Source organism: Xenopus laevis, chromosome 2L (assembly GCF_017654675.1).
Source record: "Xenopus laevis strain J_2021 chromosome 2L, Xenopus_laevis_v10.1, whole genome shotgun sequence".
In the NCBI taxonomy this organism is placed as follows: Eukaryota; Metazoa; Chordata; class Amphibia; order Anura; family Pipidae; genus Xenopus; species Xenopus laevis.
The window spans coordinates 62,997,506-63,025,180 of record NC_054373.1 but is presented as its reverse complement, the minus strand read 5'-3'; the positions used below and the strand labels follow the sequence as shown (position 1 = coordinate 63,025,180).

General features: G+C 35.7%; 1 protein-coding gene across 1 annotated transcript; it reads right to left on the bottom strand.

Moving 5' to 3' along the window:
- Positions 1 to 936: 936 nt before the first annotated feature.
- Positions 937 to 27,062, bottom strand: guca1c.L (guanylate cyclase activator 1C L homeolog). Its single transcript, XM_018245703.2, has 4 exons — positions 26,787 to 27,062; positions 10,393 to 10,542; positions 3,940 to 4,027; positions 937 to 2,698 (listed from the first exon to the last, which is right to left on the bottom strand). The coding sequence occupies exons 1-4, from the start codon at positions 26,979 to 26,981 to the stop codon at positions 2,565 to 2,567; spliced, it is 567 nt and encodes a 188-aa protein (XP_018101192.1). The 5' UTR covers positions 26,982 to 27,062; the 3' UTR covers positions 937 to 2,564.
- Between the last annotated feature and the right edge of the window lie 613 nt (positions 27,063 to 27,675).

The window sequence follows — 27,675 nt, the reverse complement described above, 5'->3', positions numbered from 1 at the left end:
TAATACATGCCCACATTAGATTTGGCATTTTGGCTGATTGTGGCCGAACTACAGAACTTTAGGAACATGTGGGGCAGGCCAGTTTTGATAGAGAACCCTGTAATTCTATCAGATTGCTGATACCCTCTCTAGTGGGTCAGCCATGCTCTTGCATTAAAGGTGCATGTGGAAAATTAGCAATATCTTTTGGTCTAAATGAATGGAGCAGAAGAATATGGCTATCCATGTTTAGGTCAGTTGTTTGATATCTGTACATTGGCACATCGGATACTGTAGAGGGTCAGCTGGTGATTGGCCACCTTAATTTTTGTTAACTGTTTTACTCTTGTTGTCAATGAGCCATTTAGGGTTATCTTATATGGGGCACTAATACTAATCCTAATACTGAAGTATAACTAGAATCTCAGGCATAAAGCAAGACAGGACTTCTTCTACAAGTAAAGTTTTTTCAAGATGAAATGCAGACAACTGCAACCAGGTGACAGCAATGCAGTAGGATTATCTCTGTACGATTCAAGACAGTTGCAGGCACAAACAAATTTCCAAATTCACATGTTAACGTATACTACATTTTCAGTTTTACAAAATATACAAATATACACATGACATGAATTCATAATCATTTAACAATGCACCTTTTAATTTACTGATATATTATGTCTCCTAAACAATAATTAGATCATTATTCAAAATAATGATTTCAATTATTAATCTGCACAGTGATCTATTGTAATACAAAAAACACATTATTTGAGGGCTTAAACTTTAAATGTGCACTTAAGAGTTAGTTATAATCACATACATGTTCAACTTATGTATGGTCTTTAAGGTCAGATCTTCTTTTCAAATTTCCAGATTTATTAGGATTTCATGGCACACAAGACTTTAGGCACAGAAGGTAAGGGAGTGGAGGGGGGAGAAAGATGGTTGAGCTGCTATAAAGTGGGAATGGAGGATCCCTTCAGCACTGAAGATATTTTGATCTTGCCTATTTCTGACCATGTTAAAAGCTGTTTTAACATTGACTTAGAGAATTATTGCTCTTACTCCAGTGCTAAAAGGGTAAACAATCATTTGCTTGCAGTTGCTGTTTGACTACACTTGAGCTTACTTAGGTAACCTGTTATCCTTTAGAACTGTTGCAATGTCACCTGTGACCTGAAACTTTTTTCTGACCATTCAGCTTGCTAATTTTTATTCCTTCACAAGGGTTGTGTTTTGTGTATGTGCTCTTCTCTTTATACCCAAAACAAATTACTACTAAAAATAATCTGAAGTAAGTACAGGTATAGGATCTAATATTCAAAATCTTTTCCAAATAAGGGCTCTTTTCATAATTTGACTCAATTCTGCTAAAAAAAACATTTAGACATTCAGTAAACCCAATAGGGTTGGTTTGCTATCAATATGGATTCCTGCATCTTAGTTCAAGTACAAGAGATTACTTTTATAAATTAGAGTTATCTTATTATAATGGACTTTATGGCAAATGGCCATCCCATACCTGTACTGCCTCAAAAATAATAATAAGAAAAGGTAGTTTGTCTCTGAAGGGCTCAGAGACAAACTACCTTTGACTCTCAGGACTTATAGATGAATAGCTTGGCTTTGTATCTCTCTGTAATGCTTCCATTCTGAGTGATAACAAAATCCATATACTTTCACTAGCTGAGGCCAACACATAACATATCCACCACCATTCTGAACAGCTAAGAACATAACATTTTGAGCTGAAATCTTTCTTTAGCTTTCTCCAATAAGATGTAGAAGAGTAAAACACAATTCCTAGAGCCATATAACATTCTTCAAAAGCACAAGCACACAATTTGCATATAGCAGCGTTGCCTTTGTATGTTCATTTTAAAAACTAGGCCTTCAATATATAGATTTAGCTCCTTGGTCATTTTTGAGGTCCTATCTTGTAAATATATTATTGTTAGTAATGTTTGATCTTCCTATTTCAGTTTTTTTTTATATTTGCCGTAGGTCACATACAGCACATCCTTGACAAATTAAACATTTCTGATGGTCATTTCCAACTGGCAAAATAGTTATACTATTACAAATAAGTGAAGTCCAATTAAAATAATATGTTATGAATTCCCATAGAGGGTGGTTTCCTTGTGTTTCTTCTTTGCTTGATATGTGGATGTTGTTATTTTTTAAAGTTCATAAAAAAAGCTTTGACAGTGTTAATATATTAAAATAAATAGAACAAAATATTAAACCAATGTTTTTCTGCCTGTACATTTTTCTCCCTGGTTACCTTCAAGTCAAAAAAATCGTAAGAAACAGATTACTATTGTTAGCAGCAATAAGTTTCATCCAAAGCTTATGCAATGTCTTCTCTGTTCTTATTTACTCAAGACACAAGTCTTAAATGAGATTTAATTACTTAAAGGATTAGGTTGGGGTTTTCTTAGGACAGTCCATTATGCAAGTTTGTAGTTATCAGAACTGGAGTGAGTGAAGGCCATCAGAATGTTTGCACACCTTCTCTTCATTGTGTTCAACCAATGAGAGAACATGAATAGTGTTTCACAAATAAAACATATCATCTCATGTCAAGGAAAACTCAGCCGCCTTCCATTTTGAATTGTTTTCAGTACATTTGACAAGTCAAAAGTTTTTGAAATCATTTCCAGAAGCTGTTCATCTTTCTGTATTCCATTAATAAATTCTTCTAGAGTCAACTCACCTAGAAACAAGAAACACAATAACATATGTATTATTAAGAGTTATTCCTTAAAAGGATATCTTCAGTGTAAATTAGGTAAAGACAAACATCTCATGAGTTAAGATATTACATCAATGGATGTAGTTTTTTTTTAATTTTGATTATGTGGTTATAGTTTACACTGTTCTTCAAAATTCCAATAGTTTTCATATAAATAACAAAGTCAACAGAATCCATTCTGCAGTATATCCCATGAAAAATTTGTTAACAGATATGCTTGAATTATATATTAATCATCTCAACAGATATAAAGTTCCACTTTGCGTAATAAAATTAGATGTAAGGCATAAAATGTAATCTGTTAAATTCTTCTTCTGAGTCGAATAGACTGTGTTGTTATCCTAAAAAGCATTGTAACACTTTGAACTACACTCATCTGGAAACATGAAATAGAAAATGATATAACCAAATCAAAATACCTAGCCAAAAAATTGGAAAGGGGCTGTACATAACAGTATTTATAAATTGTTTTATTCCCTTAAATTAAGGAATTACAATAACGTTTAGCAGATCCTGAAAGGCACCATAAGGTTCTCCAAACAAGCCTATGGGTTTGTGATGGTAATTTTGGCAAGAATTCTAGGCATTTTAATTTTACAAAATCAAATATGAAACAGCGTCTAATATTGAAATTCATAATTAAAAAGCAGATATTTGATAAACAAGGACTTTAAACACTGTTCATCAATGGTTTTGATTAAATGTCCCAAAATGATGTAGTAAAAATAGAAATGTTTTTGACACAAATTGGAGTCAAGCCATGAATATCGTCAATAATGACTTGCCTGTGCCATAGCCTCACTAGTGGACATAGGCTTATCTCAAAGTCAATTCCTAGTATTTATTTTTTTATCCTAGAAAATACGCTCCAAGTCTTAGAGGCACTGGTCTGGACAGCTAAAAAAGCTTTGGGTGTGATACTTTGCAGGTTCATAAAAGGTTGAAAGAACTTGCAATAAATCTACTGATTACTCGCTAATTTTACTTGTGCTGGAAATATACCTTACACTCACTAATATAAAAGTTCCACATGTTTTAGCTGCTGAATATTTTCATTCAAATTTTCAAGATTTTTCCATTAGGTGATTTTGGAAAACTCAAATTTGAATATAAATTTGCCCATTCTACATATTCACAAAACTAATAAAAAATACTTTCATCATGACAAAACAGTATTTACTGTAAAAATATCAGATATTTACCATCTCCATTGACGTCAATCTTTTCAAATACCATAGAGGTAAATTCATCAGCACTCATACCCCGGTGTCCATTTATAGCCTGAACTGCCTAAAAAAAAAAATTCTTAATGATTAGGAAATCATTATTTATTATCAGTAGTATGAACTGCTCATTTCTTTATGGTGCCTCTTGGGCAGTAACCCAATAGCAACCAATTATATATATTTGCTTTCATTTTTTAATTTGTCATAGACATATCACTAATTGGTTGCTATGGGTAAATGAACGTGTGCAATTTAGCTTTTTACTAAGCCCTTCTAACTTCTACTTAGAATTGAGCAGCCTCATTGGCAGTGTGTCTCTGATTGGAGCAATGCCATGGCTTTAAATATACATAGTAGACAAGCTAAGCAATAATAAGGGGGTGGCTACAGAAGATTACTTGTTTTCAGTAGAATTTACACACTAATTAAGGTTTTATTTCATTTTAAGCTGTAAAGTATTAATAAAAGTATCAGTGCTCAGGTGTTTGCTTTTGAATATTCGAGTGGCCTTGTTTTTTATTGCTTGCTGTGAGCTACTGGACCTAGAAAAATTCTTTTTATTACATTAGTGCTCGAAAATTGTACATAATAGAAGAAATAATGACAAATATGACACAGCAGTACATTTGCCATTATATCTACCATCCAAGGGGTTATCGCCATGACATTTGGAATGCTTTTTTCCTCCTTGCACTGGTGACATTTGTGGGCAGCTAGGCACACTATGGCTGCACATGTCCTGGTCTAGTATATTGTAAATGAGACATCTGAACCTAAAAGGCATTCCTTCCATCTGGTGCAAACATCATATTTATTCTGTGCCAGCCCACCATGCAATGCTCTCAGCAACCGCAATGCAAAGAACATCCAAAAACTGACTCAACCTAATGCTCTGAAGAAATTGCAATAAAATTGCAGTTGAGATGGACTCTATGTGGTTTTGCTTTCCAAATGCAAAGTCGTATACACTACTCTGTTACTACTTCTATAAAGGAATACAGGAATGGGACCTGTTATCCAGAAAGCTAAGGCTTTCCAGATATTAGATCTTTCCGTAATTTGGATCTTTATACCTTAAGTCTAATAGAAAATCATATATACATTAATGAAACCCAATAGGCTGGTTTTGCTTCCAATAAGGATTAATTACATCTTTGTTTGGATCATGCGCAAGGTACTGTTTTATTACTACAGAGAAAAAGGAAATCATTTTTAAAAATTTGGATTATTTGGATAAAATGGAGTCTATGGGAGATAGCCTTTCCGTAATTTGGAGCTTTCTGGATGATGGGTTTCTGAATAACGGATCCCATACCTGTACAACTTAACTAATCAAAAAAAAGGGATTGCTGTATGCACGTTTCTTAGCTAAGTGTTTTGCTAGTGATTCATTTGCAAACAGTGGTTTTAAATCACAAGTTTATGATTATTAGATTTTTAAAACACAATACCCATTTCAAGGTAAACCCTATATGTGATCCTAAATATTTACCTCTATCAGGCCCTGACTGGCAATCTGTTATTCTGGGAAATGCAAAAAGGGCTGTTAAAAAATGCCATAGGCAGCTACTTGTTAATGTATCTTCAAAGGTTATGTTGGGCCTCAATGTACTTGAAATGCCAGGGACTATTTTAAATCGCAGTCCAGACAGGACTTCTGGTCATGTTTTTCATAGACTGGCACCACCCTGCTTGGTTGCATTTCTTGATCTGCTGGCCAATGTATTGATCTGACAGGTTGATTCTACTAAATTTCAATAATTGTGGCCAGGGCCGGATTTACATAGTGGGCGCCCCTAGGCTCACTGCCGTTCGTTGCCCCTGTCCCCTCCAGGGGTACAGGAGCAATGGGGATTGGTGCACAGGAAATTTAAAAAATTATTGTATCTCCAGCGCATCCCCAGTGTTTTTGAACCAATGTGGGTGTGGTTGGGCAGCATGCTGCCCCCCTAAAATCCTGCCACCCTAGGCCTGGGCCTAGGTGGCCTTTCCACAAATCCGGGCCTGATTGTGGCAGAGTCCAGTTAAGTAGAAGTTAGTGGAGTTTGAGAGCGATGCAAAAAAGCAGGGTAATTTGTAAACCTAACCTGGCCCAGGAGTAAAGAAATATTAGTGCTGCTTTCCTCTTGCAGTAGCATCTATATGGTCAGAGAACATTGTCCACCCACTTCTTAAAGGGATGCTGTCATGATTTTTATGATGTCATTTTTATTTCTAAATTACACGTTTTACTCTGCAAATCATTCACAATATAAATTTAATTCCTGAACCAGCAGGATTTTTTAGTTGTAATATGTGTAGGCAGCCATCTCAGGTCATTTTGCCTGGTCATGTGCTTTCAGAAAGAGCCAGCACTTTAGGATGGAACTGTTTTCTGACAGGCTGTTGTTTCTCCTACTCAATGTAACTGAAAGTGTAGCAGTGGGCCCTGGATTTTACTATTGAGTGCTGTTCTTATATCTACCAGGGAGCTGTTATCTTTTGTTAGGAAGCTGCTATCTGGTTACCTTCCCATTGTTCTGTTAGGCTGCTGGGTGGGGGGAAGGGGGGGTGATATCACTCCAACTTGCAATACAGCACTTTATTTTGACCTCTCTGCATTTTTGTGCTCTTCTTCCACCAACTTGATCTTCCACCAGCTTTTCTATAATTCATCTTCTTATTCCTCTACGTAACCTCAAGCAAGATAGCAGGGCTCACTTGCTAAAGGTTGTTGTATGCTGAATTATTTGTTAATAATTACAGCTCTGCACATTTTTTTTTTAATTATGGAAAAAAGTATTCCATAATGATACAGTTAAAGTGTTTTGCATTTCCATATTGAATGTTTAAGTCTTGTTTACTTGAAATATTCAAATCAGATGTTTTTTCCCTAACTTTCTTAGGTTGGCCATCTGCTGTGATTGATGGTACATACTTTGTGCATAAATTGTACAACAGTAGGTGGTACTGTGATAATTCTCCATCAACATGCAGCCTGTTAAGTTTCCCTCTAAAGAGCAATATGGTCCCTGTTTGTATTGCCTTATATTAAGCTCCATTACACTGTGTAACCAGTTTCCTGTCTGTTTACGCTTTAGAAATGCAAAATCTGTTTTCATTAATTCAAATATCAAGGCGCTTGTAAGAATAGCCATCATTTGCATAGGAAGTAATTATTTATAATTAGCATTATTTTCAAACTCAGGGTTTTGGATCATATGTAGAAGAACTGAAAATACATTTACTGTATGTTTAGAAAGAACCAATTGAGGATGGATTATTTTACTCAGCTGTCATCCATAGTTACACCTATTGGGTGCTTTGTTTTTAGGCTTGGAGACATGTATTTTTATTAAACACATACACAGCTGCCTGAATTATCTCCTTTTTAGGTTTTAGCTACTAAATTCCTCACTTTGCAAACATTTATTTGCATTGTGAACAAATTGCAAATGATTTTTGCATTAGCGACCAATATTAAATTCCTCCCGTTGAGTAGTAATATGTGGTGCTGGCCATGTTTGGTGTGTGCCTGGCACTTAAACAATTAAAGTTTAGGGTTATAACTAAGGTATATTTTCTATATAGGCATCAGAGTTGATGTACCTTGCAGGTTCATGAAGGTTTCCTATATATTAAAAATAGTAATTTTTTTAAACTACCACAACCTACTGCAGGAATTTTCCTTTCTCCTGCCAGACTTGGTGACCTATACTATTCTGATATATATATGTGTGTGTGTATATATATAAATATATATATACTGTATATATATATATACTGTATGTGTGTGTATATATATATATATATATATATATATATATATATATATATATATATATATATATATATAGAATGGAGGTAACAAGAAGAGCCCGCACACACAGGGCTCTTCTTGTTACCTCCATTCTATGTTTAATTGCTCCAGCACCTAGGCATCCATTTTGTGCTCTGTGTGCACCGACCCCTTGGTTGTTATATATATATATATATATACACAGGTATGGGATCCGTTATCCGGAAACCCATTATCTAGAAAGCGCTGAATCCCATAGACTCCATTATAATGAAATAAACCAAATGTTTAAAAATGATTTCCTTTTTCTCTGTAATAATAAAACAGTACCTTGTACTTGAACCCAACTAAGATATAATTAATCCTTATTGGAAGTAAAACCAGCCTATTGGGTTTATTTAATATTTACATGATTTTCTAGTAGACTGGTATGAAGATCCGAATTACAGAAAGATCCGTTATCCGGATGTACTTTACTGATGTGGGAAAACATGTTTTTTTTCAAAATGCATCTGTTAATAGTGCTGCTCCAGCATAATTCTGCACTAAAATTAGTTTTTTTTAAAAGAGCAAACTGATTTTTTTAAATTTAATTTTGAAATTTGGCATGGGCCTAGACATATTGTCAGTTTCCCAGGAGCCCTCAGGTCATGTGACGTGTGCTCTGATAAACTTCAGTCACTCTTTACTGCTGCACTGCAAGTTGGAGTGATATCACCCCCCTTCCCTCCCCAGCAGCCCATCAGCAGTCTATCAACAGAACAATGGGCAGTTAATCAGATAGCAGCTATCTGACACCTCTGCTGAAGGATTTGTTTGCATTACCAAAAGCAGGAAAATCCCTATATATAGACCACACCCCCAATTTTGTGGCGCTGCTCTTTGTGCGTTGCTGATGTGTCCGTTTTATTAGATCTAAATTTGACATCTCTGTAACACTTCTGCAGAAAGGGTAATTGATGCAATTGATAACCTTCTGGTAGATGTGGTGCAAACTAAATCATAAAGAGATATAAAATATATGTGAAAAATATAAAGCAAACTAAATGACTCTAGAATCAGGTATATAACTGTCAGACTATATAATTCTATGTCTATGACTTATTTTCCATAAAGCTATAAAGTTGTATGATACCCACTGTACTTTGTTAGGAGCATGTATTTGGTATCTATATAACTAAAGTTATTATATTACTTTTACGCTAAAATCTTCCCAAGGGTTTTAACAACTGGTGTCCTTACACACATAGCCTGTCTGCATAAATTTTTGTTTTTATTCAGAGACTGTGCTTTCATATATGATTATTTTCAAAGCTAAAATGTACCTTGTACATAAACTGATTTAAAAATTTGTTTATCCCTTAAGCTATGCATACCTGGAAAGATTCACTCTTGTGGCCAGATGAGAGGATTTTTACTCAATGTGGCCATCCATAATAGGGGCAGTTGTATGCAATGTTATTGTCAAACTAGTTAACACCAAGGGGACGATTAGGGGCAGATTTATCAAAATGTGAGATTAGAGGAAACCTTACCACTTTCATTCCTATGGGATTTTTAGAAGGATATTTTTTGAATGGATGAAGCCATTTGATAATCCAATGGTAATAAACAGAAAATGGGTAGATTTTCCTGTGGTGAGCTCTAATCTCACATTTTGATATATCTATCCCATAGCCAGATGCCGATTGGACAGGCTGCCTTTTTAGCCCCATACACTGCACACTATGCTGGTGACTTTTACAGAGGCTGAGTTGGCAGCTATTGTTGTCCTTTGTACAGCCAGCTAAAGAAGCAAAGGGCAGTTTGTGGTGTCTTCTGATCTACGGTAATAATCATTCACATTGTTACCAATGAGTCTTGTTCTACACACAAAACTAAGGGTACAATTAATTACGAATTGCTATATTTTTTGGATAGCTACAATTTAAAGTATAAGAAGCAAATATTATCAAACTGCTACAGCTAAATTATACATATGGTATACCCTAGAAACCGAAAACATAAATCTTTTTAAAAGTCCAGGAATTATTGAAAATCATAGATGTGATTTAGGGTCAAAATGTAGATGAGAAAGGGGACAGCCAAATTTGTGCCGTTAGAACTAGGCTGAGTACAAGTAGCTAATATTTGTTATACTTTTGCAATACAACCTGGATTTCCTTTTGTGATCTCTGTTGTATACATAGTGGGGGGACTTTAAATTTTAATATAAACATATACATGTTATTTATAACCATTGGGCTTTTTAACTACTATTTATTAGAAACTTCTGTTTTAGCAGTTAATGCTTTCAAAGCATACCAAATTATATCACGGAAATCTCATTTTATATAAAATGCAGACAGGCCCAAGTTGCATATTCAGGACTTTCATGAAGCATGCAGAGGAAATAAATCTATAGAGAGTCTTTGTATTATTTAGTTTAGCTTGAACTTTGCAAGGCCTATAACTCCCAGCTGAACACAGTGGGCTGCTTGAATCACGTCAAACAATTTATGTGGCATCAGGGTCATATAAACCAACAGATGGAATATTTACAGTAGCAACAAGGATGACTAGTCTAAGAAGAATGATATATGGCTCTTTCAGTAAACAGCATTTAATTCCAAGAGAGAGTGTGTTACATATCATGGAACTTTTATACTTACCGTTAGTATACTTAGCAATTCTTTTCGGTCAATCGATCCGTTTCCATCTGCATCATACAGTTTAAAATACCACTTTAATTTCTGATCAATTTTTCCTCTTAAAACTAAGTTTATTGCAGCAATAAATTCCAAGAAGTCAATAAATCCATCCTGTGAATGGAAAAACAAAGAGTAAGCAGATTGAAGAAATAAACAGGAGTGTATACAGTATATATTTTAACTGAATGCATTTTGTTGCTTACATTTAGGTGCATTTACATACTGTATAGCAAATGCAAAACAGGACCAAATTTAAAATAAAATTACAAACATACAGCATTACATGTATTTTCATGATTAAAAATGTACTGTAGTGTAAATTGACACAATCATAGTTGTGGGAAGTACTGCTGCATTACAATAAACACCCCAGTACTTCTATGTATTGTATGTATTGTATTATAAAGTGATGGCACACAATGCATTTATGGAAGGGACAAACCTACAGAGGAGTTTTCATAGTTCTTGTACATTTAGGAGTAGTATATAGTCCCATACTTCCTCTTTTTAGAGTAATAATTTACAAATATTCATAGGATACTCACAATAGTCGCAATATCTATTCAACAAGCAAGCTAATTGGATCACTTGTAATGGGTAGAAAAATCCTTTTTCTAGAATAAATTTTGGCACAATGTCTAGTTGCCAGGCATACTAACCATAAGCTCATCTGTAGCTGAGATAAAGGCAATTTCATTTTTAAAGCAGCTTTCAACAAAGGATTTTTGTTACAGAACAAGTATTACAACTCAAAGATAAAGTAAAAGCAACATGGTACAGTGTTAGGGTTAGTTGGCTTACTCTCCATACAATCAGCAAAAATTGGATGAATATGGGGTTAGAACTATGGTGCTGGATATTAATCTTGACTTTCAGTTGTGCGTTGGAAAAACCAGTCTAGCATCCTGTTTGTTGGTATGTAGTTCACTGTATTTGTTGTGATTTATTTATCAGATTGATCACACCCCCTGCTGGTGTAGGCATTGATTACATAGCTTTTTTTTATTTTGTGTCTTGTTGTTGGGTCTGTTGCTGCTGTAATTTCCAGTTTTGTTTAAGGTAAAGACAGTAGTAAGGAATTAGAAGTATAGTTAATGAAATGTGTCTACAACAAAGTGGAGAAACATCACCCAAAATGTGTAGGATTATATAGTCTCCTATACTCCAGTCTGATATGTGGTAGGACCAGGGACTCTCGTTATTGCATAATGAAAGTTGCTAAGCATTCCACCAGTCAAGTAAGAGCCCTAATTGCATGAGGGCAACCGTTGTATTTTCTATGCAATGTTCATATAAACAAGTCCATGCAGTATGGAAAATACATAACAGTTATCAATCTTCAACTTGGGACACACCAATAGTTTCCCTGACATTAGCTGACTGAACTGGGTTTACTTTGATAGCAACTGCCCAACATCGCCATATGAACCCGCAGTTCAAGCAGGAAAGTTCCACCAGTGATCACCTGAGAGCTGCATGCAGGAGTAACCACTGTTGTATGGTGGAAATGAAAAACAGATAGAAGGCTACTGGAGAAAGCATGCAGCCATAAGTAGATAGGGGTTGAAGAAACTCAAGAAAATAATTGTTCTTAGAATGTAAGATCCTATTCTACAGTGGGTTATTACATTTTGAATACCACAGGCAGCAACTGTTATTGTCTAGCGGCAAACAACTATTCCTTGTATAACCTTAAAGGAATTGTTCAGTGTGAAAATAAAAACTGGGTAAATAGATAGCCCGTGCAAAATAAAAAAATTTTTAATGTAGTTAGTTAGCCAAAAATGTAATCTATAAAGGTTAGAGTGACTGAATGTCTCACTTAATAGCCAGAACACTACTTCCTGTTGTGAAGCTCTCTGGGTTTCCACTGATTGGTTACCAGGAAATAACCAATGACAGAGAGATAAAAAGCAGGAAGTTGTATTCTGTTCTGTTTTGTTAGACATCCAGTCACTCGAGCCTTTATACATTACATTACATTTTGGCTAACTAACTATATTAGAAACATTTTTTATTTTGCACAACCTATCTATTTACCCAGTTTTATTTTTACACTGAACTGTTCCTTTAACATAATAAATATCTGAATGAAAAGCTTTAAATAGCAGGGAGATTTAGACAAACTGTTTGTTAACAATGTCTTGAGATCTACTGACCACCATCTGAAAGCCTACTGGTAAATCATGATCTACCTTTTTGGCACCCCTGCCCTAGCCATTAAATTAGTAATTAGCTTCTAGTCGCTATTAGCAAGAATCAAGAGGATATTTTAGTCTAGCTGATTTGACACAGTAGTGCTTAAAGGAGTCCTACACCAAAGAACTTTTTTTGTCATCATGAAACAAAAATGTTATTCTAAGAAGATGTCCTCTCTACTTTTATTAAAAATAGTTTTTGTAACTTTCAAAAGTTCTTTGTAAATGTAACTGCAATTTAAATCAGTATTTATTATACCCTGAGTATTTGTTATGTTCTCTGAGTGTGGGGCTAGGTTGGTGAGGTTTTTATTAACCCCGAATGTTTGCTTATTTATGTAAAAACTCGAATGTAAAAAACTCAATTGAATGCAATAGGGGTTATTTATATTTATATTGAGTTTATAGGTTAAAAAACCTTGGATACCTTGAACTTTTCAAGGCAAACCACCGTAAAACTCCCAAAGGCAAAACAAATTCAATTGGTTAAAGGGACCTCTGCCATTGCCTTCTATATGACCTCAACAGGTTTTAGCTGGAGAATTTTTGGATTTGGGCTTCAGGGATAAATAAATCTTGGAAAAGATTTTTTTCTCTAAAAATTTGATGTTTTTTATTGAAACTACCCTAGAAAAACTCTAAGTTTCAAGAAAACGCAATTTGATAAATAACCCCCTTAGTAGCACAATGTCAAATAACTATGAAAGATTATATAAATGTTGAATGGATTACTGGGCAACTTTTGACTTTTATTAAAGGATCTGTAATTTAATCTGTTTTGGTGCTGTCTGTAAGGTTTGGCTAATATTAGAGCAAGAAGACAAATTCTTGTACCGGGTTTGTAGGACAGAGTTATTGTCAGGCAGTAGAAGTCAGTCACTACTAGCAAGAAAAGGCCCCCATACACGAGCTGATAAAAGCTGCCGACAGACAGAGTTTGCAGCTTATTGGCCCGTGTGTGGGGTCCTCCGACGGGCAGATGTCAATTGGAAGATTGGGCAGATGTCAATCAGCAGGATAAAAAATCCGTCAGATTGCGGCCACAATCTGACCTCACGTATTGCCTCCATTCTGATCCGATTGTTGGGCCCTACTGATCCATAGTTACATTGTTAAATCGGGTTGAAAAAAGACAAAGTCCATCAAGTTCAACCCCTCCAAATGAAAACCCAGTATCCACACACACCCCTCCATATTTTCACATAAATGAGATATACCCATACTAACTATAGAGTTTAGTATCCCAATAGCAGTTGATATTCTGTCTGTCCAAAAAAATCATCCAAGCCACTCTTAAAGGCATTAACTGAATCACATCATATCACCCGGCAGTGCATTCCACAACCTCATTCTCCTGACTGTGAAGAACCCCCTACGTTGCTTCAAATGAAAGTTCTTTTCTTCTAGTCTGAAGGGGTGCCCTCTGGTACGGTGATCCACTATATGGGTAAAAAGGTCCCCTGCTATTTGTCTATAATGTAAAGTGTAATCATGTCCTTTCACAAGCGCCTTTTTTTTCCAGAGAAAACAACCCCAACCATGACAGTCTACCCTCATAATTTAATTCTTCCATCCCTCTAACCAGTTTAGTTGCACGTATCTGCACTCTCTCCAGCTCATTTATATCCCTCTTAAGGAGTGGAGTCCAAAACTGCACTGCATACTCCAGATGAGGCCTTACCAGGGACCTATAAAGAGGCATAATTATGTTTTCATCCCTTGAGTTAATGCCCTTTTTTTATGCAAGACAGAACTTTATTTGCTTTAGTAGCCACAGAATGACACTGCCCAGAATTCGACAGCTTGTTATCTACAAAAACCCCTAGATCCTTCTCATTTAAGGAAACTCCCAACATACTGCCGTTTAGTGTATAACTTGCATTTATATTATTTATATTACATTTTAGTGCATAACCTTGCATTTATCAACATTGAACCGCATTTACCAGTTTGCTGCCCAGTTTCCCAACTTAAACAAATCACTCTGCAAAGTGGCAGCATCCTGCATGGAACCAATAGTTCTGCACAATTTAGTATCATCTGCAAAAATAGAAACAGTACTTTCAATGCCCACCTCCAGGTCATTAATAAGCAAGTTGAAAAGCAAGGGACCTAGTACAGAGCCCTGTGGTACTCTACTAACAACACTGGTCCAATTAGAAAATGTTCCATTTACCACCACTCTTTGTAGTCTATCTTTTAGCCAGTTCTCTATCCGGGTACAAATACTGTGTTCCAGGCCAACATTCCTTAATTTAACCAGTAACCTTTTGTGTGGCACTGTATCAAAAGCTTTAGCACTGCCAATCCCAGAATCGAGGTCCCTAGGGCCCACGATCTGATCAGTCCAATCTTGACCACTCCAATGTTGGCATATCGAGAGAGATCTGCTCGTTTGGCAACATCACCAAACAAGCAGATCTCCCTGTGTATGGCCACCTTTAGGGTTATTTCTGCATTGGCCGAGTTCGGATTTTAGGTTTGGGAACTGAAGGTTAATGTGGGGACACTCTACAAGTGTTATATAACATCAGAAAACGACAGTAATCTATATATATATATATATATATATATATATATATATATATATATATATTAAATATCAGCCTGAGAATATGCAGAATATGCACTGAATGGGATATATGTTTTCTTTTCAGTCTCATTACTGTCTATCTATGGCTCCTGCATGATGTTTATTGCTTCCCTGATTGCATTATCCATGATTCTTTAGGTTATACTCAATAAGTGCACAGGCTTAGGATGAAAAACAGCCTTTCACCTCCTGCTGAGTGCAGAATGACTACAGAGAAAATTGGTTTCAGTGCTGTCAGCCTTTAGTGTAGGTCAGTAGTTGAATTTTATCATAGTTGACATTTACTCATAAAATGGCAAAACCCATTCCATGTGTTAAACAATAACATTACTCTGACCATTGCAAAGAACCACATTCAAATGGGCAGTGCTGCACATACCTTTCTACAGCCTAGTTCTGCTCTCACTTGGCACTGACTACTCTTTCGTCTTTCCTTCTGCAGGTGAACTGGTTTTCTCATTACATGTGTCTGAAATAATGTACTTTGCAGATTTAGGTTTTACATTTTTAGGAGAAATATATATAACAAAGTAAACATGCTGTGTTACTCTTTAAATCTTGTGAACAGAAATTCTGTTGGCAACAAGTTTTAGTAAAATGATAATTCAAAAGGTGGAGTTTGTGTAAATAAATCCAGTAACAATAAATAAGTCTAAGGTTTGCTTACCAAAGAACTTTTTTGGATTTGTTTTATAGGGATACATGACCAGTGCTCCCAACTAGTTTGTAAGGTTACTCCACTGTCCATCTCTTTGTCACTTGGGAACGAGTAAACGTGCAGCCTCCCATTACATAAAAAATGTAAGAATTTCAAAATAATTTTTTGTGAAAACACAAAATGTTATATTAATTCTGACCTGAGCACACAGATGTTAAAAACTTTGCACACAAGTTTAAACATTGGAGATAGGTACCAGTTGGAGCAAAAATGTGAAACCTAAATAGAGTAAGTAGTATATTCTGACAGGAGAAACTGTTAATATATGCAATATATACAAAAAGCTGTTATATGTAGACATATGTTTAACGCTTAAAGCAGTTGCCAATAAAGAAAACTTCTGAAAACTTGCAGTGTATGCTTCAGCTGTTATATTATTTCCATACCAAATTGGATTTTGCATGAATCAGGAAATAAAAGTCTTTCATCAAAGCAGAACAAATAATTATAGATAAAATTCAATGATACTCTTCCTTACAACACTTGATATGTTTACAGACACAAAAACAAAACCTTTTTATTTTGGCCATTCAAATGCTGCTAGAATTAGCTCAGGTCTTTTTTTCCTTAAACTATTCTTGACTTAATTTCTAAGCAGTATTCAACTGTAAAGTACATAATAGCTTATGTATAGGCCTATTGTATAATAGGCATCCAACAAGGACACCATGGTCCCCCCAACTGGTAATTTATATAAGAGACAGATTCACTGTCATTAAAAGTAACCTTGAAAAACGAGAATTGCAGTCTTTTACTTTACGTTTTAATAAAAATATGTATTTTGCTGTTATTAAAATAGAAAACCAAATACTTTACTTTCTTTGAGTACGGCGCACAGGAATGATTGTAGATTGTTACTGTTATCACCAGATTTAGTTTGTTATGGCAATACTTTCGAAAAAAAAGTCTAATACTGTATTAACCACTTAACCGGCAGAAAAAGCTAATGATAATTGTCACTCAGCACATTGCCTGTGTTTTACTCCCTCAATTCTTTTGTTGCAAATTAAAATTTTGATTTAGGAATTTTTCAATTCAAATTTTTACTGCAATTTCATTTTGTTTGGAGCTAAACCCCCACAAACTCAGATTACCGTTTCCAAAACTGAAATGTTTCATATTTATTAAGCACAAAAGATTTGAAAAACTCAAATGTAAAACTTCAGCATCTACTGTAAAAGCTTGCAAGTTCATGTAGTCAAGTCAATGGGAGTTGTCATAGGCTAACTTTAAGAGTTTTTTTTTTAATTCTTTTTTTTTTTTTTTTTAAAGTTCTTCAAAACATTTTTTAGATTTTTTAGACATATAAAATGATGAGTAGAATACAAATTTGATGTGTTCAAGTTTTTTCTCAGGGTTTTATGCTACTGAGTTTTTTTTGAGTATTTAGAGAATTTTTTCAGTGGTGATTTTTTTAAATTTGAGTTTTCAAATTTTTTAGAGAAAACATAACTCTTTCAAGAACAAGTTTTATTACACTGCACACTTTCGTAAACTATAAAAATTCCAATCACTTTTCTATATTCAAATGAGTAACAAACTATTTGCAAAATGTTTATTACATTTGTGCAAAGGCAAAATTGTAACTTTGCAAACATTTATTCGCTATGAGAACAAACTGCAAACAATTTTTCCATTAGTGACCAATATTACATTCCCCCATTTGTCTTTATTTTTTACTATGTTTGAAACATTTACATTTTTTATTATGCAATGCTTATGGGCAAATTCACTAACCTGCGGGAATTCGCCAGCAACAACTTTGCTCACTTCGCCATACAAAAATTCGAAAATACGAAAATTCGCCAGGACAACGCTAATTCACTAATGCGAAGTTGTGTCCAGGGCGCTGAACGATGGTGACATTTCGCTAGCGTTAATTCGTCAAGCAAAGCGAAGTTGCACTAGCGTTGGCTAATTTGCATACAGCGAGAAGTTAAATTTCAATGGACGTATATGTTGCAGCAAATACATTACACTACACAAGCCCAGGGAACCTTAATAAAAGAAAATAAAGTTGTTATATTGCCCTACACATGTGTCCAGTGTATAGTTTATGTGCCATATGTAAGGAAATGTAGGGGGGAAGCCATGTACCCTAAAAAAAATTACGATCTTTTGCAGTCTATCAACTTGAAAAATTGAAAAGTCGCCAGCATTTTTTGAAGAATTTTCAAGTATTTTTTGAGGAACTCCTATCTACTCTATTGCACGTCGCCTGGTCTGAGGTGGCGTAGGCAATTCTGGCGCAAGAGGTAACGTTCATTAAAATCTGCATCTTAGTGAATTTGTGTAGTTACGTCCACGCGCCAGAATGAAAATTTGCAAAGTAGAATTAGTGCGACGTAGCACTACAGTCTATCTTCTTTGCTAGCGAATATACACCTGTGCCTGTTAGTAAATCGGCAAAATGATGTAACGCTAGCGAATTTTCGCTAACGTTAGTCACTTCGCCCTTTAGTGAATTTCCCCCTTAGTCTCTCTGAAATTTCAACTGTTATCTGATTGCTAGGGTTTAATTGCAAAAGCAATCAGGCAGCAGTGACCCTAACAGCCAGAAAACATTTTAGTAGCTGGCTGCAAGTAGGTAGAATAGTAACAATAATAATCTTAAAACAAAAATAAACAATAATGACTGATTAGAAGGGTATTTAGCATATATATAAATATATATATTTATTTATTTTAAAAAAATGTTTAAGTGAAATTCCCCTTAGCGGCTCTTGGCTTTTTGCCAAGAGGTCAGAATGTGGTCAATTTGGTTACAGGAGGAAATGTTATTGACATAGGCTGCAATCAACAAAGTGCACAACTTACAATGAACCTCACAGTTTTATAGCTTGTCAATTTGATGAATATGTATATATATTTCACAGGAAACTGATCCAAGAGCTTGCAATTTACAGGAAAATGGCATTCATGTTTTGCATTTTGCCAAGACATAAAATAACCGAATCAGTTTGGATGTATTATATAAAGGGATTTTACACAATAAAGGTATGTTGATTCTCTGTATGTTTCTACAATACTTAGGAGACTTTCAGGTTCATAATCTTGAACCTAGAATGAGGTATAAAGCTTAATTAATGTAAATACATCTCAATGTCCAAAACCATTTATGGAGATATCTATGATAATAAATAGGCCTGTTAGTATTTTGTTTCCCCTACCAATAATGATTAATCTAGACAGTAGTGGGTTTGCAAAGTTCAATGCAATGTAGAGAGGGATTCCATAAAATATTAAACAGATTATACCTGTAGAATTTATGCGAAATATGTTCCATAGTAAAAGCTACAGTATATGATGCAGGCGTTGCTTTTACATCACTCCTTACTACAAACCCATTTGCTGAGAGCACTAGGCCAGATTAGAATAATAAGTATGTGTTTTGAAATCAGCACCACATATTAAATAACAAAATTGTGTAACCCATCACAAAATGTTATATGTTGCAAAATGTAATTGTTCCAAATTTAGATATTGAAAAAGGACTAGCTATTTCAAGTTACATGTAAATGTAGTTTGGTCAAAGCAATGAATCTGTAAGAGCTGTCATAAGTAGATCTTTTTTCCAAATCTAATAAAAAAAGGACAATGGAGATGCACACTTGTCGGTATCAGTTTGATGTGTCTCGTCATATAGAAGAAGACCAAAAAAGCAGAAGGAACAGAGGCAACCGCAGAAAGACACATGATGATCATTCAGCCATTCGTTCCCTTTCTAACCTATTAACTGCGACAAACCACATTTACAATTGGCCTCAGCACATGGAATAGACATTATAATTAACACAAACAGGATGAAATTGAAAGCTTAACTTCATTCACGCTATACTGAAAGAGTTGTGTAATTCAAATAGGGAGGTTATGCTTTTTTACGTACCATTTGTATCTCCTTAACAGACACACTAAATAGTTTTGGTTCTTGTGCTCAGATAAAATAGAAAGAATTATGTTTTTAAATTATTGTTTAAAATTGTCATTTACTGACAACATTGCCCTGATCCTGCACATTTTTACTCTTTAGCTCTTTAACAAAGGATTCATCTGAAACAGAAGAGGCCATAATCTGTATTTACACATAAAGAGAATATCATGTAGTATTTAGTTATTTTAATTATTATAGAATTTCAGTGCATGTTCCACTTTATAGATTAATACAAGGCATATTTATCACAAGGTGAAAAGGCAATGCTCTGGAAACCTACAGCATATTTCTTGTGCAACTGCCAATAACATGACCTCAAACTTCTCCACCACAACCTGAAAGGTTTAAGGCATGACCCTAGGCCCATGTTAGCAAAAAATATGAGCAAACCCCCTCCAGCTCATACGTGAGTTTAATATTTGAGGCAAATGCATTTAAAAAGGTAATTTAAAAAGTCAGCACAAAGCCATTTGTTACAGTTTACTGTTTTTAAGCACCATTTTATTTAGTGACAAGGCATACCTTAGTTACATTTTCTAATCTCAAAAGCACATAAGGAATGCTCATGTGTAATGGGAACACCTGTAGTAAGCACTAATTAACAAACGTTTAATGCTACATTAGCATCAGACATCTTAGGTCTATTGCGCATAACACCATTTTGGTTATGATTACACAAATACATTTAAAGATATTGAGCTTTTGCTGCCAGGCATAATCTACCTTTATTAGGAGTCCATTATTGGCAGTAAAAAGTAAAAGGAGAAGAAAAAAAGTGAATACCTATTTATTTTTTATAAGATATTTTTAACACACACCCCTTTATGTATATCGCTCCTCTTCTTGGGTGTCCATATTTAGGCAGGACAGTTAAAAAAATGTGGGGGTTTTAGTCTAATGGGGGCTACATTGTTTTGTTAGTTTTGAATTATTGGGAAATATAATATGTTAAATGCATTAAAAAAGGATTGTATGAATAGAGGAGCTGCCTGGACAAAAGTGCAAGAGTGATGTAAAAGCACATATATGCCTCCCCCTGCCCCTCTTGAATAAGGGTTGCTGAACACAGGCAGCACTGTATCCATGGGGTAAACCTTTCTTAAATGGTTTTGCTGTATATGTGACCTAGAAAATGTCTTTTAGCAGAATATGAAATCTACCAATACAGCTAAGGATTTTATTATACAAATGAAATGCAAGGCTGCAGTTACCGTATATACTCGTGTATAAGCCGACCCGAGTATAAGCCGAGGTACCTAATTTACCTAAGAAAACTGGAAAAATGTATTGACTCGTGTATAAGCCTAGGGGTGAGAAATTATTTTAGGACATGGCCAATTTAAAGCTTTAACGTTGCTGCTTACTCACTGATCTGAAGCATGCACTGACTCCTCCATGCTGCTGCACATACTTCTCCCCCCTCCTCGCTTAATTCTGCTCCAGCCCCTCCCCTCTCAGCTCTTGTCAATCAGTCCTCCCTCTTCAGCCCTTCCCCTCCGTGCTCAAAGCTCAAATGACAATGGTAGCTCACAAACTTACACAGAGTGTTAAAGGAGAAGTAAATGTTTAAAATAAAAACCTTTTTTTTTTAATCATAGCAAGCCATAGGACACGATACATTAAACAATGATCTGGCACTAACTTTTCTCCACAGATTGACCCACGCTTTGCCTCTCTTCTTTCTGACAGGCACCATAAAGTATTTAAAAAGTACCGTATAACTCCAGAGCTGCAGCCCCTCCCGCAACTGAAATCAGGCTACAGGGAAGCGCAGGATACGAACGGAATGTGAGGCCGCGCCCCCTTAGCTGTCAACTGCCGCCTCCTTTCCCCCTATTACGAGGCTGCAGCGTCCCAGGGCACGTCACAAAGGGAGAAGACGCGCGCCTCCGCTCCCTGTACAGGTGCGTGCTCGTATCACAGAGTGAGCGCGCACCTCATCCACGTCTCGAGCGCTCCTCTTCTAAACTCTTGTGCGCTCCTACGCGCAATACGGTAATGCGCACACATTTTCCCACATCTCCTGCGCAAAAAGGGGAATGGCTGAGGAGTACTGAGTGACGAGAGCTGAGAGGGGAGGGGCTGAGGGCTAAGGAAGCCACGAGCGGGGAGAAGTATGGGCAGCACGGAGGAGTCACTGCACACTTCAATCAGTGAGTAAGCGGCAACCTTTTTTAGCTGACCCGCGTATAAGCCGAGGTAGAGTTTTTCAGCACATTTTGGGTGCTGAAAAACTCGGCTTATACGCGAGTATATACGGTATGTAATACAAATGCAACACTGAGGGGCATTTTTAAAAATGTAAAAAGATTGTGGTTGTGCAAACTGAGGGAGAAAACACAAGTCAATGCACTCAGAAATGGAGCACAGAGACCTGGGGCAATTCTGCAGTTATGCGCTTTGGCAATTCTGTCTGGGGTCTAAGCAAATGATCCAGCAGAAAGAATCCCAAGGCACACAGGATAATTGCAAGCAAGCTGCCTTGCGTGTTTATTGCGAAGTTTCGGGGTCTTTCTCAAGCAAATGATCCCTATAACACCAAATCTACAGTAACCTTTGATCTGTCTAAATATGGTAACATGATGGTTGCAAATTCAGGACTGATTCATGATTGCAAAGTCAAAAAAAAACTTGAAAAAACCAAATAAACCAAATATATAACATTTTTGTATGGCTTCTAGAGGGCATCCAAAAATATTTGTTGTGTCAATGTCAATGTATGAAATATTTTAATTCCTAAGATCAATAATCTTTTTATTATCTAGCTCCCTGAATAGCATGCCAATCTATTTTAAAGAACATACACTGGAAATGTCCTAATATAAAGAAATCCCTTAATAATATATATTAATACTTCATATGCACTAATTGTTTTCTGCATCTGTTTTTGCGGCAGTTCAGGCCTAGCCCACTGGGATACCAGGAAAACTTCCATTGGGCCCTCCTGCTCCTCACAACCATTTGCCTTAAATATGCCCATACCATGGCCATTTCCCAAGAGAAGATGAAGCATTTAAGAGAATAAAAAAAATGATTGAAGAGAGAAGGAAAAGAGAGTGGGCCTGTACATTATCAAGTCTTTGTCATATGCACTCTGCATTTATACTCTCTCTGAGCCTTTTGGAAGGATGCTCATTTCTAGTACTTCAGAATCCCCATGAGACCCACTAATTTCACAGAAAGCAGTGTAGCATGTAACATTACTGAATGTGCTATGGTTTGGACTATATTAAAATGCAATGTTTCTGTTCTTTTTTAATGTGTTAAAGCACCTGCAGCACTTTTTACAGTGCAAGTATGATTTTATTGAATCATTTTTTCACGCCCAATGTTAAAATACCACCTGGCCATCAGCGGATTAAATATGTAAACATGGCTCCCAGTTCAGGCAACATAATTGGACGCTGAAAGAAAAGAAACCCAAAAAAGCCATTGCCCAGCACACAAATTATTTCCACACAGAAGAGATCAGAGCTTTAATCCTGTGTACCCTGCTAATTAATTTGTGGGAAATATTTTGTTGCATTTATCATTGGTGAAAACTTGGGGTATTTATTTTAAACACACCTATGATACAGACAGGTCTATTTACTAACTAACAATCATCCCACCAAGCCTTGTGTATATAAATACATAGAAATATTGAGGCCAGTGCACAGTGAAAAAAAATTAACCCTGGTGTTATCCACTAAAGCTGTATTTAGAAAACTTGAGGATGCACACAGGGATTTTTAGAAAAATTAAAAAAATCTTACTCTTTATTCAATACATCTTGAAAAAGCAGGTTGAAGTTTCAGTCTGTATCTAAGACCTTTCTCAAGACCACATAAAATAAAATAAATATATATATATATATATATATACAGTACATAATGCTCAGCTGTGTTAACTGTAAAATAATAGCAGAGTAGTGACATTTATTTAAAAAAAATATTTTAATCAATACACTAAGGACTGTACATTTTGGCATATTAGCTTCCCCAGTAGGTAGCCAAACTCCAGTCAGTGTTAAGCAGATTTGATTTGTCCAAATACTTTTTTTTGTCCAGACAGACCAACTTACACATTTGCAAAGTTATTATGAAATGCTGTGATCTGCATACTATGACCTGTGCAGGTGGGTCCCAATCTGAAGGTCTGCATGAATACAATTAAGGTGATAATATCAGTTTGCTGTCCTAGATAATCTTTTATTATTACAGAGAAAAACATAACCAGTCAGTAAATAAAAATTGGTTACTTCCTATAGTAAAATTATTGAAATTGAGCTTTGATTTCAGTGGCAAGAAACTACTATTCACTATTTAGGAGTTGACATCCCTCGTGACATCTCACCACAACTATCCCCAACTTTGGAAAATGGCAAGAAACTCTGCAACACTGGTCAAAGATGCATCTCTCTTGGTTGGAAAAACACACACATTCAAAATTACCCTTCTGCCTAAATTGCTATATATGTTTAGAGTGTCACCTAATCGTGATCTCAAGACCATGCAGAAAAGGTACTTCAGTTTATCTGGGCAGATAAACATCCCAGAATTACTAGAAGAACCATGTGCAGAACTAAATATCAAGGAAGCTTGTGTTCCAAATTTATTATATTATTATTTGGTACATCTTATACATATGAACGCCTCTGCACCTCCCAAGTGGGTAACTATTCTGAAGCATGAGCTACACCCAGTCTCCCCATGCAAAAAATCCTTTCTGACATTATTCTTTGGAGATCTGGGATAAGTATAAATATTCACATCACAGAAGAAACTTGGTCCCAGATATGGGACTCTAATGCACGTTGGTACATGGTTCCTTCACCAACTCCCCAAAAAACATTTATTCCTATTTCTCAATTTAAGGACACAATTAACTGGGTCATGACTAATGAAAAATTGACCAGCATATTTAAAGACAGAAATGTAAAATCTAGGAAAATCTGGGACCCTTGGGATACAGTATTTACTCTTTCTCAACTGCAGAGACCATCTCTATACTTTCGATTTAGACCCAGTTCAGGAACAAAGGTTCTCACATACTGTGGAATTGTCAATGCCAATGATTTCATCATTTTCATTTACTCATTTTCTTTTGTTTTGAGGCTCTTTGATAGTTGAGCCTTCCCACAACTGCAAGCCAATAAAATAATCTTTCTACCTATATTAAAGGGACCTCTCAGGAATCATCATATTGAACTCATTGTTTAAATTTATATTGCTATTAGTAGATGATTTGTTAATTTAACCCTTTGTTTTTTTATGGACACCAGATACTTACAAAGCTATTATTCGCTGTCTATCCTATACATGTTGAAAAAGCAAATAAAAATCACTGAAAAGAAAAATGGGTTCCCCCTACCAGAAAGTTCTGGATAATAAGTTCCATATCTGCAAGTTCTATGTTTGCAGGTTCCTCTAGATATGTTTTCAGCATGCACCCAGTCAATAACTAACTAAACAGATTTTATGAATTTTGCACCTTCTTTATTTCTTAAAAGATTATGTGAAGGTACTACTGGGTCAAATGCAGTTTTAGACATGTTTGAGCAGCCAGACTGCACTGCAGACTGGTCACAAGCTTCTGATCTCCTCTCACAGGGTACCTTTTGTTTATATAAACCAAATTACAATAACACAAGTAAGTAGTGGCTTGATAGACAAGGGGCAACATTAGAGGAGTCACCAGTCGAACAAGGCTGTAAGTGGAACACTTCGGGGCCCATTCATTAACTTTGAGTGAAGGAATAGAAGAAAAAAAACGTTGAATTTCGAAGTTTTTTTTGGCTACTTCGACCATCGAATGGGCTACTTCGACCTTCGACTATGACTTCGACTTCGACTTCGAATCGAACGATTCGAACTAAAAATCGTTCGACTATTCGACCATTCGATAGTCGAAGTACTGTCTCTTTAAGAAAAAACTTCGACCCCCCTAGTCCGCCACCTAAAAGCTACCGAACTCAATGTTAGCCTATGGGGAAGGTCCCCATTGGTTGAAGGATAATCCTTCGATCGTTGGATTAAAATCCTTTGAATCGTTCGATTCGAAGGATTTAATCGTTCGATTGAACGATTATTCCTTCGATCGTTCGATCAAAGTATTTGCGCAAAATCCTTCGACTTCAATATTCGAAGTCGAAGGATTTTCATTCCCCAGTCAAATATCGAGGGTTAATTAACCCTCGATATTCGACCCTTGATGCATCTGCGCCTTCATATCATAGACAACTCATAAAAGGACATATCCATGAAAACATATAGCATCTCATAACATTAGCAGTGGCAAGTAAAAAGCTAATGATACTAAAAAGGTATTCACAAAAGTTATTATATATATATATATCGTGCAGCTACATACCGCACCAGCTACATTAATGCATAGGCCACAGGGTGAGAATTAGAGAAGAAACTCAAAATCATTGGGGAGATCCAATTTGTTAGACACCATCAAAAGATGATTACTACCCTGGACTGCTGCACCTCTCCATGCCCCATGTTCCTTCTTTCTCCATGGGACATTACTACCCTGCATGACTGCACTCAGCAAGGGATCCCTGATAGAATGGAACAGAATGTCTTCCAAGTTGGTACCTACAGTGATTTTGAGATACCGTCTCCTTTTAACAAAAATGACTACATTCAATTTTGTTCTATATTTTAGTGCGATTGCAGAAAAATATATGTATTTTAACTGTCCACCAAGCCATAAATCTAATTACAGTAAACAGATAATCATTTCTGTCTATTGATAACTTTTTTTTACAGGAGAGATTGTAGATCTTCTCAGTGAGATGAATGCATAACAATATAGTTTACTTTTTCTTTTTAATAGACTATCTTTGGGGAATAAGGAATTCCATACAGCAGTATCAAGCACTATGCAAGGGCAAATAACCAATATGTTCACATGCAACAAACTTACCTTGTTCATGTCAAATGTACTGAACACTTGGTGAATGTATCTGTTTGCTTCAAAATTCATTCCTTGCAAGCCAAGTAATCCTTTAAACTCATGGAGGCTCAGCTGCCCAGAAGGACATTCTTTCATAAATTTCCCATACCAGTGATGGATTTCCATAGCATTGATATCATCTGCTGTTGAGGTACTAGCTCCCATTCTCTTTAATCAAACACGTTTTTTAATTCTGTGATTCCAACAGACAATAACAGAGTCCAGCTTCATCTACTTGCCTCTCAATGTTTCCCAAATCAGCATTACATACTACAGATCTTTTTCTAAACCTCTTAAAGCTTGTTACAGAGAAAGACTGTAAGTGTAAAAATAGAATCATTGGGGGATTAGACACATTGTCAAGTAATTAATCTTGCAAAGGAGAGAGATTCTATTTCTCAGACAAGAATGTGGCCTAATACACACCTTTATTCATTTTCTGATTTTCTGTATACAGTATCAGAAAACTATAGTCTATGGATGGTAAATTGCCTGCTGGGTGTTTGAAACCATTTTTTATAAGTCTCTATGTCCAAATGATTCTGCAAAGAAATGTATAGTTCATAGTCAAGTTCAAAATAAATATAAAAAAATTAACAATAACCTGTTTTAGGAAATATTAGAAAAAAATGACTGTACAACAGTTAAAACAGAACAAACTTCATAGTAAGAGGATGAACCATTTTTTAAAGCACAGATGTAAAGTGATCTAAATTTCCGAGAAATAACAGACATGAGCCTATTATTTGTATACGGGGTTGCCACATAGTGCTATCATTATGACTCAACTAAAAAATATCTATCAATTTGTCTTTAGAAAGGTTATCCCAAAGCAGCACTCAAATTATGAGTTATGTGA

Excerpts from the sequence above, each read along its gene's own strand:
- guca1c.L (XM_018245703.2), bottom strand. The coding sequence starts at position 26,981 with ATGGGAGCTAGTACCTCAACAGCAGATGATATCAATGCTATGGAAATC. Across the intron at positions 10,543-26,786 it reads GTACATTTGACATGAACAAG|GATGGATTTATTGACTTCTT; the intron begins GTAAGTTTGTTG and ends TTCCATTCACAG. Across the intron at positions 4,028-10,392 it reads AATTGCTAAGTATACTAACG|GCAGTTCAGGCTATAAATGG; the intron begins GTAAGTATAAAA and ends TTTTTTTTTTAG.